At 37.3% G+C, this 13,542-nt stretch overlaps 1 protein-coding gene across 2 annotated transcripts in view; it reads left to right on the plus strand.

Moving 5' to 3' along the window:
• The window catches only part of LOC150079095 (translocon-associated protein subunit alpha-like), a 175,846-nt gene that overhangs the window by 53,718 nt on the left and 108,586 nt on the right, over nt 1-13,542 (plus strand). For both annotated transcript variants that reach the window (XM_090382767.1, XM_090382768.1), the window contains exon 3: nt 4,183-4,282. In XM_090382767.1, the coding sequence (XP_090238893.1) occupies nt 4,183-4,282 (100 nt within the window). The remainder of the gene's footprint in view (nt 1-4,182; nt 4,283-13,542) is intronic.

Below are 13,542 nucleotides of genomic sequence, written 5' to 3' on the forward strand. Positions count from 1 at the left end.
GTCTTAATATCATTAGTGTCAACGTGTATAACAATATCACATTTAGTGCCCTTAAAAGATGATATCTGCTGTACACTGTCATCAACCTTTGCACCTAGCAGTCATACCCTGGTTCTGTTCCACCTATCCTTTTTGCACAATATGTTGCCCGTTTCCCTGACAGTAGTCACTGACAACAACTAGTTCCTTTGGGACTAGTGCAATCTGCCTTTGGGGTTGCCGCTGTGTTGTGTGATGTTCAAGTACAAGCTCTGGTGTTGATGTGGGCAGCTGAGAGCTTGATGGGCCCCTCAATTTAAATCCTTCCAGGGCATGTACCCTGTTCTACAAGCTCTCATATCGGCCCATAACAACGCTGAGTTGGTTTTGATTTCCTCACGCTCCTTACATCGCACACACATAAAGGCATTTCCTTTGGAAATATCATGTCCCATTCCTGATTGCTCCACAAACATCAAACAAGCAGTACATTTCAAAAGGCTGTGATTCAGAGGACAACTGCCCACCTCAGTTCTTCCCTTAGCCAAGCACTACCATTAGCTTGAGCCTTTTGCTTTGCTGCTCTGGTCTGAGTCATGATATCGATTCAATTTCAATACAAAATATAACCCTAAACTTATATCCCAATGCAGATGTAACACTTTATATATATATATTTTTCAGTATCGAATATTATCTCCAAGTTGCGTTATATGACTTTTGTATGTCCTGTCAAGTTATATGTATTTAATTAATAAAGTATACTTCTAGCATTGGTGTATATGCAAGTATACAAGCACCTATTCTTATTCTTAGTTATCCTCATACAGCCGATGTATTTATTTGTTTCATGATGACTCCCACCAGTCCCTGTAACCCCAGTACCTTGCCCTTCAGGCTCATTCTAATAGAAGCAGTGCAAGAATCACTTTCACCTCTGCCTGCGGCTACTATTAACCTTTTAGTCTGTGAATCCCCCCCAACCTAGCAGTTTTCTGACTCACCTCATGCTGCCTCAATAGCATTGGCAAACACTCTTGCACCCGTGCTATTTAAGTGTATCCCATCCCTATAGAAGCAGTCTCTCCTGTTAACAGGATGGATGGGATCTATCCAGTTATGTTAAAGGAGGCAACAAAGGAAGTAAGCAAACCCTTAGTCTTAATTACGAAAGCATCCTTGGACTTAGGAGAGGTCCCCATGGACTGCGAATGTGAAAATGTATCTCCAATTCACAAAGGGTAATCAAAGGGTGACAAATAAATACAGACCTGTTAGCTTAACTTCTGTTCCAGGGAAATAAATGGAGGCACTGGTTAAAGAAGCACTACAGGATCATCTAGACAAGACTGGAGTTTATTATTATTAGCTGTATGATGCAAGGAAGCTTGAGGCTTATGTTGCAACAGCCAAAAGAAAAAAAAATTCTGAATTACCCTGAGAGAGAGAGAGAGAGAGAGAGAGAGAGAGAGAGAGAGAGAGAGAGAGAGAGAGAGAGAGAGAGAGAGAGAGAGAGAGAGAAGTAGAAGGGAATCACCAGGAAAGAGAAGAATGATGATATCCAGTTCAGAACCCTGGGTGTGCCAAGCCCATACTCGCCAGATGTGAGCCCCTGGGGTGGTTTTTTAGTTAGACACAGCATGGGTTTGTTAGGTTAAAGTTTTGTTTCACCAATTTGATAGGATACTGTGATGTAGTAATAAAGGAACTGGATACTTGGATTTCAGGAAAGCTTTTGATATTGTTGCACATGGAAGATTACTGTACAAATCAGGGCAGTATGGTATTAAGGCAAATTGCTGCTATGGATAAAGGGGTGGTTGAGTGGCAGAACACAGAGAGTAGTAATCAATGGACACTGCTCTTTGTGAACTAATGTTATTGATGGAGTCCTCTAGGGTTCAGTGTTCTGTCCATTGTTGTTTTTTTTTGTATTTATCAATGATATTGATGAAGGTATATCAGGCTTAATGTCCAAGTCTACAGATGATTCAAAGGTTGGCAGGGTTGTTAATGACACTAATTACAGTATGCTACTGAAACAGGATCAAGGTAAATTGAGCAGATGGGCTGAGAGGTGGCAACTGAAAATTAAAATTGACAAATGTAATGTACTGCATGTGGGTAGCAGTAACCCCAGAGTAACATATCTGTGTGGAACTACACTCAGTGTAGTTGAGAATGAAAAAGACATTGTGGTAATTATGCAGTCTAATATAAATTTTCTAAGCAGTGCAGACAGTCTGCAAGAGTAGCTCATGGTGTCTTGTCAATGATATACAGGAATTTTTGTAGCTGGGACAAGGAGGTGTTTATACTCTTGTATAAGGCAATGGTTTAAGTTCTGCAAATTACAGTGTCTGGAGACTAGGCACCTGCGAGGTGATCTGATTGAGGTTTATAAGGCCTTGAATGATTTGAGTTAGCTCAATGCTGATGGGAGTCTTCCTCTTGCCCAGAGGGGTCATAAATTCAAATTGAGGAAACACTGTTGTAGAATAGGGATGTGGAAATTTGCTTTTAACTAGTGGGTGGTTCATTGCTGGAACAAACTTCCATCTGTTGTTGTGGAAGTGAATGGATGGGCGAAATGGGAAGGAGTTTTTTTTCTTTTTTTTTTTTTGGCTGATTCTGTATCAGTTTGCTTTCTTGCATTATATGCATCTACTAATGCTAGTGCTAATTTCATTGCCATGGCTGAAATATATGAATGCGGCTTTGAAATCTTGGACCATTCCCCCAATTCATAAGATCTAGCACTATCAGACTTTCACCTATTTTCTAATTTGAAAAAATAGGTATGCACGTAGTAGTAGTAATGGCCATATGGCACAAAGAAGCCTAATGTTTATGCTGCATCACCAAAAAAAATAATAATAATAAGAGTAAAATATTAATAATAAAAAAAAAAATAATAAAAAATTAATAAAAGAAAAGGAAATAGACAACATTTGTGTTTCCCTCCTCCCAAACTATCTGCCTCAACCACCCATGTAGGCATCTTATTCCAGTAGTTTTTAACTTGCTGGCCAAAATAAAACTTCCTGCAATTCAATGCAATTTAAACAATTACCCCCCCCCCCTAACTTGAATTTATGGCTACCAGTTCTATAACCATTTATAACCATGAATATTTCCTCCTCATTCATTTTACTTTTGTCTCTCAGAGCCTTAAACACCTCAGTGAAGTCTCCTCTAAGGTGCTTAGTTGTCAAGGTGTGCATCATCTTTGGACCTTTCAAGAAGCTCTATGTCTGTTTTTTAGGTGCCGTCTCCATACTTGAACATAGTATTCCCAGTGTCTAACAATAGCCTTATATAATGGGATTATGACCTCCTTAACTCTGCTAGCAAATGTTCAATAAATTATCAACAGGACACCATGGGCCTTCCTTGCAACCTGTCTACAATGCTCAAAGAACTTCATGTCTGACTGTATCGTAACTCCCAAGTCCCTGTCTTCCACTACTGACTTTCTGTTTAATTTCAGTATAAGTTATTTTGGGGTTGCTGTTTCCCAGGTGTAAGACCTTGCATTTTTCTGAATTAAAGCATAGCTGCCACTTTTCTGACCATCCCTGAAGTCTATCTAGGTCACTCTGAAGAAGCTCTGCTTAGCAGTGATCATTAACCATTCTACCAATCTTTACGTTATCTGTAAATTTAGACATCTTACTCTCTATCCCTTCATCAATGTCATTTAAGAAAATCAAAAACAACAGTGGTCCCAATACTGATCCCTGAGAAACCCCACTTCTTACATTAACCCAATCTGAGGAATAACCATTTATCACAACCCCCTGCCTCCTGCCCTGAAGCCACCCTGCTATCCATCTAAGGATATTTTCCCTGTGATTCCAACCTGTTCCAGCTTATAAAGTAACCGCCCATGCAGGACTGAGTCAAATGCTTTGCTGAAATCTGAATAAACAGTGTCAAAATTATTCCCTAAATCCAGCTCATGAGTGACCCTGTCAAAATAGCTAACTAGATTTGTTAAACATGATTTTCCCTTTATAAAAACCATGCTCTGTATCTTTCAGAATTTCATTTCTTTCTAAATGTTCCTGAATTCCACCCTTAATAAATTAATAAATTTCAGATCAATATACTTAATTGCTTATATAGCTAAGAAAGTATCTTTTGATATATGAGATTCTGATTTTGAAAGTGAATTGTTTCTTTTTTTTCTGTAAAAAAAAGGAAGAAGATGATGAAGGTTCGGAGGAAGATAAGCCACTGATATCATCACCACATGCTGATACTTATTTTCTGTTTATAAAGCCAGCTGGAGCAATTTTAGGTTATTTATTCTTCATGTATAGTATGAATCAGAGCTGTAATACTCAATATGTTCTACGTTGATAATAATATTAGTAAATTAATAAGAGGAGTTTACCTCAATATAGTACGTGGAACACTTCCGTATGATACCCTCCAGAAATTAAAACGGAAAAAACGAAAAAATCGACAACTTACCGGTACATTAAAGAAAAATATAAATAATTAAATAATTAAAGTAAAATATAAATAATTAAATAATCAATTTAACACAATTCAAAATCAATTCAAAACAATTAAAATTCAAATTAACGCAATTAATCGTTTTGAATAGTTTCGTTAGATTCTTTTAATTGCGTTAATTTGAATTTTAATTGTTTTGAATTGATTTTGAATTGTGTTAAATTGATTATTTAATTATTTATATTTTACTTTAATTATTTAATTATTTATATTTTTCTTTAATGTACCGGTAAGTTGTCGATTTTTTCATTTTTTCCGTTTTAATTTCTGGAGGGTATCATACGGAAGTGTTCCACGTACTATATTGAGGTAAACTCCTCTTATTAATTTACTAATATTCTTCATGTATATAATTAACTGCCCTTCAAATTCTGGAAGTAGACTTCCAGAATAACGGTACCTTTGGGAGCACCATTTCTGTTATCTAGAAAGTTTTATTTTTAATATATTTAATGTAGAAACAACGAGGCTAAATAAGAAATAGAGAGATTAAGAATGCAATTTTATTAACTGCACATAAAAAAACAAATGCGTTGACGATCCAATGTTATTTTCAGCGATTAATACATTCCTACTTATGCCCATTCTATTTTATGTTATTATATCAAGTGTGTTGTTCTTTTCTTCTTTGTGTGAGGTTTATTAACTTTAGAAGCCAAAGTGAGGGATTTTTAATTTAAAATAAATGTAAAACAGCAATATAATCCATGATATCAGTACAGAATTCACTTTCAAAATGGCGAACTTAAACAAATACATTAATCACTTGATTTGCTGTTTTCTTGTTTTGGCACTGCAAGACATCTGCATTGTGTGTAAACATCTGATCTCAGTGTGCTGTTAGCTCGAATATTCTGTTATTTAGGGTGTCAATATTTCGACAATATACTATAGTTGTAAACGGTTTCAGTCATTGTTAATAATTAGCAGTACTTCATATAATTAATATCTTCATTATTAATATATCTTGGCACAATATCTTGTTGTGTGTGTGCATTGTGTTTTTAACAGTCTTGGCAAAAAAAGAAAAAAAAAATAACTACAGTTGCTTCGGTATTCCCAGAATAAGTTTGTTAATGGTGCTGTGTTAAAGCAACATGCAAATGTGGAACATGACAATCTTTAATTACTCTTGTATCATAAAATGACAGTTAAGTGTCATATATGTTAACCTCTCATTAAGCAAGCATCATTTTGAAATTTGAGCAGCTGTGTCAGAGTTTTAGTAACACCTTGATATAATGCAGGATTATCTAGACAAGGCTGCAGTTATAGTTCAGGCACAACATGGGTTTCTTAAGAGAAAATCTTGTTTGACTAATTTGATTGGATACTACGATGTGGTAAAAAAGGAACTGGATGCAAAAAATAATTTTGATATCATATACTTGGATTTCAAGAAAGCTTTTGATACCGTTGCACATAAAAGACTGCTGTAAAAATTGGAGCACTGTGGCATTAAGGGAAAGTTTCTGCTATGGATTAAGGGAGTTGAGTGGGAAAAGGCAGTTGTAATCAATGGACAGTGCTCATCGTGGACTAATGTTATTAGTGGAGCTCCCCCAGGGTTTGGTGTTGGGCCCATTGTTGTTTTCTGTATTTATCAAAGATATTGATGAAGGTATATCAGGCTTAATATCCAAGTTTGCAGATGATACAAAGGTTGTTAATGATAGTAATGACAGTATGCTACTGCTGTTGTTATTTGGTTTTTAGGAGCATTAGCAACTAAGGCCATATTGCTCCGGGGATATGCGGTGGTCATTCCCTGACCTTTCCACATCCTCCATATTTGGTGGCTCACGGGCTCGAACCCCGGTCTAATCAAGAAGCGTGTGCTACACTCTGCTGCTCCTGCCCACCTGGCTACAGAGGTGCCGTATGCTACTGCAACAGGATCTAGAAAAGTTAGGCAGATAGACTGAGAAGTGACAACTGAAGTTTAACCTGGGCAAATGCAAAGTACTGCATATGGGTAGCAGTAACGTACCAACCACGTTATACTGCACCCAGTGTAGTGGAGATTGAAAAAGACTGGGGTGTAATTGTGCAGTCGCAAGTGAAGTTATCTGAGCAGTGCTTACAGGATGCTCATGGGGTGTTTGTTAATAATATACAGCAATTTTGCTAGCATGGATAAGGAGGTGATTGTCCTTTGTATAAGGTAATGGTCAGGCCACACGTTGAGTATTACCTACAGGTCTGGAGGTCTCATTTTAAGATGGATGTAGAGCTGCTGGAACAAGTATAGAGAAGGACAACGAGATTGATGAGGGGGAAGAAAGGCTTCAGTTTTTCAAATTGCAGCATCTGGAGACTAGACACCTGTGAGGTGATCTGAATGAGGAGTTTAAGACATTGAATGGTTTGAGCCAGCTCAGTGCTGATAGGATTCTTCCTATTGCTCAGATTATGCACTTGAGGGGGCATAAATTAAATTCAAATTGAGGAAAGACAGTTGCAGAATAGATACACAGAAATTTGCCTGTAGCCAGCAAGCAGTTGATTGCTGGAACAAACTTCCATCTCTTGTTGTGGAAGTTATAGCTTAAATAAATTAAAAGTACAGGCATTCCTCGACTTACGTACGTAATTAGTTTTTTTTTTTTTTCATGTACATACGTCCAACTTCGGTCTTGTAGATACAAAATATATGTTCAGTACAGTGCACTGAGATTATAACCCCCACCAAACTTCATCATGCTGAGCATTTTGCGATTTGTAATCGAGTTAAATGAGGCTGAAAAAACATAAAACATACAATGAATAATAATGTAGAGTACAGTATTTATTCAAAACTAATTGAATCTAAATACGATATGTAATTTAATTTAATCTATGATGAAATCACTTTACGATGGAGTCTCCAAAATAAAATACCATTCACTATACAATATGTAGTAAGCGCCAGTCATTGTGATTACATTTGCGAACTGAATTTAATTTTAATTGTATTAAATGGCTATTCTAATAAGTGAAAATAGGAGAAATATTATCCACAGGCTGTAAAAGTAAAGATATAGAGCACAAATTTACACTTTACTTCCTCCAATGCCGACCGGGCTAGCCGGGTGGGTAAAGTGCCTGCCTGGCAACCCAAAGGTCACGGGTTTGAATCCCGCCTCGGGCTTGGATCAAAGTACTGCAAAAACCTTGGGAGGTGCATTATGGCCACAGAAGCCGATGCGCCAACTACCAAATAAAAAAAAAAAAAAAAAAACTTCCTCCACTTAGCAAAATTAAATGATGCGTGAAAATCGGAAGAATATTTTCCACAGGTTAGCAAAATAAAAATAAATTTACGTTTCGTATACAGCTTAATTAATAGTGTAACTGATTGATATCACTGAAAAAAAAAGTCAGTTCACTGACTTTTTTTTTTTTTTTTTTTGTTGTAAAATTTAAAACAGTGAAAATAAGCAATCAATAACAAAGAACACAAAATTGCAACTAACACGATACGCGCAAGTGAGACATGCAGTAAGAACTTTACGAAGCTCCAAAAACTAGGAATGAAGAGAAGATTCTGAAAATTCATTTATGGGTAATATCCAAGTTTAGTAATTAGTCTGGCATTATTTTTCACTATCATCTAATTCACTTTCTTTAGGTATTTTCTGAACAATCATTTTCTTAATCCATTTGAGGAAGTGAAGTTACTTGATATTCTTTATGATGACAAACAATAAGTTGAAAGAACATTATGGTTATTAAAAACAAATATGATTAATGTGTCCAATAAGAGAACAGTTATGAAATATTTTCATAATTATAGCTTTTATTTATTTATTTTTATGAAGATTAAATTTTTCCCTTTCAAGGTTTTTGAACATTTGACACCCTCTTGGGTGTTGAATTCTGGATATGGTGTAACTGCAATGCTAACCTGGCTTTTTCTCATTCATGACTGATAGCTTAAGTGCAGTCTCTTTTCTGCATTCTGGAAGTTGTAACTGGCACAGGGTTTTATAAAGCTGATGATGTTAGGATTAGTCTCTCTCTCTCTCTCTCTCTCTCATTGTCTTGGAGTTTGAGTATTAGTATTAGCAGTAGCAAATGATGCAAGAAAGCAAGCTTATACAGCATCAGCCAAAAAAAAAAAAAATCCACCTCCCATTTTGCCTATTTATTCCCTCGAATAGTTTGTATAGTTCTTCATTGAATTCATTTACACTATCAACTTCCACAACAACAGATAAAAGTTTGTTCCGGAAATCAACTACCTGCTGGCTAAAGGCAAGCTTCCTCACATCTCTTCTGCACCCTTCCCCCCCTTCCCCCCTCAATTTGAATTTGTGCCCCCTCGTGTGTATGGCCTGAGAGAGGAATTGGGATTTTGCTGTAATTTTTTTTTTTTTTTTTTTTATGTGAACCCCAAACACGAGAGGTATTAGAACCTATAGTACTTAGTACCGTGCTTGGGTTGGAGGTTAAGAAGACGAAAGAAGATATTTGTTCACACTGGACTTGAACTTCTGTAGATTGTAATTTTCAGGAAATACGTATGAAGGAAGGTTGTTCCAGAAAACGGCAGTTGAATGAATAAATGAGGAAGATGAAAAGTTGGTTCTGTGGGTTTGAAGTTGGACAGTAAATGGATGTTGGCTGGTGGCGGCACGTGTTTGGACTGTTTTGAAAGAGAGAGCGGAAATTATAGAAGCCAGTTCAGAAGAACAGTGCCCATGGAAGTATCTGTAGAAGAGGCATGCAGCAGAAACAGTACGTCTATGAGAAAGCGAGTGGAGAGACTCTGTTAGAGATGAATCATTAATTAACCTAACTGCCCTCTTCTGAATGGAATCAAGGAGCCTGAGAGAGGTTTTGGGGGCACCACCCCAGATGTGGGAACAATATTCCATGGCAGGACGGATTTGCGATTTATACAGAGTGAGCAGCTGTTTGGAAGAAAAGTAACGCCGAGAGCGAAAGAGAAAACCAAGTTTTTTAGATGCAGAGGAAGCAATATTTGTAATGTGCTTGTGCCAAGAGAGATTAGAAGTCAGGGTAATCCCCAAAAGGGATATATCATTTTGCCTAGAAATCAGAGTGTCACTAAAGATAAGCATAGGAGCAGAAGAATCCTTTTTGCGAGATATAAGACAAGCCTGAGTTTTAGAAGGCTTGAAATCAACTAAGTTGTCTTTGCCCCACTGGAGAATTACCTGAAGATTGGCATTTAAGGAATTGGTAGCAGATTTTCGAGAAGTTGAAGCTGATTGAGCAGGACAAGGTTTCCCAAAATGGAAAGTTGAATGCAATGTGCTATCATCGGCAAAACTATGGATAGGATTTCCAGTCAATGGAAGAAGGTCATTGATATACAAAAGGAAAAGAGTGGGGGAAAGAACTGAACCTTGGGGTACACCGGCATTAGTGGAGAAGTTAGAAGACAGAGAGCCATCTACCATCACCCTCAGTGAGCGATCAGAGAGAAAACTGGATAACCAATTACTAAAAACAGTTGGCAAACCATAAGATGGAAGCTTGTTTAGAAGACCTTTATGCCAAACATGATCAAAAGCCTTTGAGATGTCAAGAGCAACTACTTGTGTTTCACCAAACCTTTCCATTGAATTAGTCCATAAATGGGTAACATAAGCCAGAATATCACCAGTGGATCGACACTGACGGAATCCATACTGGCGATTGTTGATCAGACAGAAGGTTTCTAGGTAGTTTAAGAGTTGGCGGTTAATTGATTTCTCCATTACTTTAGAAAGAGTAGAAGTAATTGCAATGGGACAATAATTGGATGGGAGGGATTTGTCACCCTTTTTAGGAACTGGCTGGATATGAGCAAATTTCCAAGCAGAAGGAAAAACACCTTTGGAATAAGAAAGTGAAAAAAGGCGACAAAGAATAGGAGTAAGTTCAGGAGCACAGGTTTTGAGAACAAGTGGAGAAATACCATCAGGACCTGGAGCTTTCTTAGCATCAAGATTCATCAGAATCCTTCTGATATCCTTTTGACGGAAGACCACAGGAGGCATTGAATGGAGCGTGTTGGGAATGGTGGGAGGTGTTTTACCAAGATTATTAATACATGAGCTGGAAGAAAAATGGGATGCTAGCAGGTCAGCTTTATCCTTGGCTGAAGTGACAACAAAACCATCTGGTTTGGACAGAGGTGGGAGCAGAGATGGGCAAAAGTTGTGGCCAATAGCTTTGGCAAGAGACCAGAATGCTCGGTTACCATTAGGGCAAGAAGCAAGTTTTCTACTCTTAGTCTGTTCAAACTCTAGTTTGGACTGATTAATAACTGCTTTACAATTGTTGCGAGCTTTGATGTAGGCAGAAAATGAAACTGAAGAATTAGAAACAAGCCAATTACGATATGCAACATTCTTCTCTTGAACAATTTCATATACCATACTATGATATTTGGACGTCTATTACAATCTGTCATCCCTCAATGAAAGGAACTACTTATAATTTACAATAGATGCACATTTCATTTTATTGAAATTTAATTTAATTAAAAATTTTAACTCCATGTTTTAAAAGAAACAGTTTGTTTATTGACTCTAACGTTGAGATGCTGCTAAATATTATTAGAAAAACCTTTGAGCATAAAGGCAAGAAAGACTCCTGGAGTTGATGCCACATACCCTGTAGTTTTGAGGGAGAGTGCAAAGGAGTGTATTGAACCATTGAGATTGATTGTGAGGACAATTTTGGCGATATATACAGGAGAGATTTCTTTGGATTGGAGAAGTGGTAATGTATTGCCAATACATAAAAGTTGTTCTTAGAGTGAAGTTGGTAACTACAGACTAGTTAGTCTGACTTCAGTGGTATGAAAATTCTTGGTGGCAGTGATTGAGTGCAATGCCAGGACATTTAGATAGATATGGCAATCTGAAAGACATGCAACATGGCTTTGTTAAAGAAAAAATAATGTTTAACTAACACAGTTACTCATCAGCCTGATTTAAGGAACAATTTTGACATAGTTTATTTGGGTTTTAGCAAGGCATTTGATACGTTCCCTCATGAGAGGTTACTGCATAAGCTTGATCAGGTGGGGATTACTGGTACGCTTCTAAGATGGATTGCTGAGTGGTTGCAGGGTAGAAGGCAAAGGATTGTGATTAATGGATATTCTTCAGATTATTGTAATATCAGGAGTGGGGTCCATCAAGGATTGGTTCTTGGACCACTATTGTTTCTCATTTTCATAAATGGCAACGACGAAGGGGTAGAAGATGTGATGTCAAAATTTGCAGATGACATAAAGATTGACATATTCATTAATGATCAGTGCCAAGCAGTACTCCTTCAGGATGATCAGAGAAGTGCTATTTTAATGCTGCTAAATGCAAGTTCTTGCACTTGGGGAATAACAACTCCAAATAAATTACACACTTGGTGTGGCTGAGTAACAAATAGTAGAGGGAGAAAGGAATCTGGGAGTTATAATGCGGGCAGATATGAAGTTTTCTGAGCAGTGTAAACTGGCAGCCAGGAATGCCCATGGTGTTCTATCAATGATTTATTGAACATTATCCTATAGAGATGTGGAGGTCATAGTCCCACTGTATAAAGCAATTGTAAGACCACATTGGATCAAGTATGCAGACCTCATCTGAAAAAAGACATTTAGCTTCTTGAAAGTAATTCAAGATATCTGAATTACTTTCAAGAAGAGTTTCTAATGGAAAAGCTTGAAAGCATCCAAAGATGGGTAACTCGAATGATGAGATCAGCAGAAGGGTGACAATATGAGGAAAGAGTCCAATTACGTTGGCTGCAGAGCTTGGCAACCAGACACTTTAGAAGTGACCTGATTGAGGTTTATAATGCTCTGGGAGGGATTAGTAAAATGAATGAAGGTTGAATTCTTACAGTTATAAAGAATTCCAGAACTAGAGGCCATAAATTCAAATTATGGGGACTGAGGCTTAGATTAGATTATAGGAAGTTTTCTTTTAGCCAGCGAGTCATTGATTGTTGGAACAAGTTGCCCTTGCAGGTAGTTGAGGCTGACAGTTTGAATAAATTCAGAGGTTAACTGGTTAGTTAAATGTATGAGAAGGGAAGCATATAATTTTTATTTTCTTATCTGTTGTTTTTTTTTTTTTTTTTTTTTCTAGTGCAGAAAATGCCTGTGGCTTCCTTGCACTATATGGTGAATACTGTTACTTTTAAATACCAAAGAAATTGCATATTTTTAACCAATTTTTATGAATCCATGTTGGGATTTTGTTATTATGTCAAAGCAAAAATATTTTAATAGTACACTTTTTAGATAGAGATAAAAGTGCTTGTTGACAGGAGAGATTGCTTCTACAGGGATGGGTACACTTAAATAGAAAAGGTGCAAGAATATTTGCTGATGCTATCGAGGCAGTGTTAGGTGGGTTGGAAAACTGCTAGCTTGGGGGGGGGGTGGATACACCGACTAAAAGATTAACAGTGGCCGCAGGCAGAGGCAAAAGTGATCCTTGCACTGTTAGAATTTCTATTAGAATTAGCAGCAGCATGGAAAGCAAAGCAATGGAGATTTCCAGGACTGTTGGGAATCATAGTGGAACAAATAAATACATGGGTTGTGTTAGGGTAACTAAGAGTAGAAACAGGTGTATGTATACTTGTCTACCAGTATACTAGTGCTAAGAGTATAGTTAATCAATTTGATGAGCTTGAAGTGCTAGTCAAGATATCAAAGGCAGATATTGTTGGGATATCAGAGACGTGGTGTCACACAGATATAAGCAGTGCAGAATTGGAATTTGGGGAGTACAATGTGTACAGAAAGGATAGACAGGACAGGAAGGGAGGAGGGGTCATGCAGTTAGTTAAGAAACACATAAAATCTAAGGAAGTGCATCCAATTGATGTTGATGGACAATGCAATGTTGAGTCTGTTTGGTGTGACATAAGCACTGGGAAAGGAAAAATGAGAGGTGCGTGTTATAGGCCTAATGAATCTAATGAGTATAATGAGCAAGTGTGCAGAGAAATAGTGGGCCAGTAAATCAAAATGTCTTATAATGGGGGATTTTAACTTTCCAGATATTGACTAGAACTTGTGCAGTG

Source organism: Mastigoproctus giganteus, chromosome 10, assembly GCF_048544385.1.
Source record: "Mastigoproctus giganteus isolate SK-2022 chromosome 10, ASM4854438v1, whole genome shotgun sequence".
NCBI classification, from domain to species: Eukaryota; Metazoa; Arthropoda; class Arachnida; order Uropygi; family Thelyphonidae; genus Mastigoproctus; species Mastigoproctus giganteus.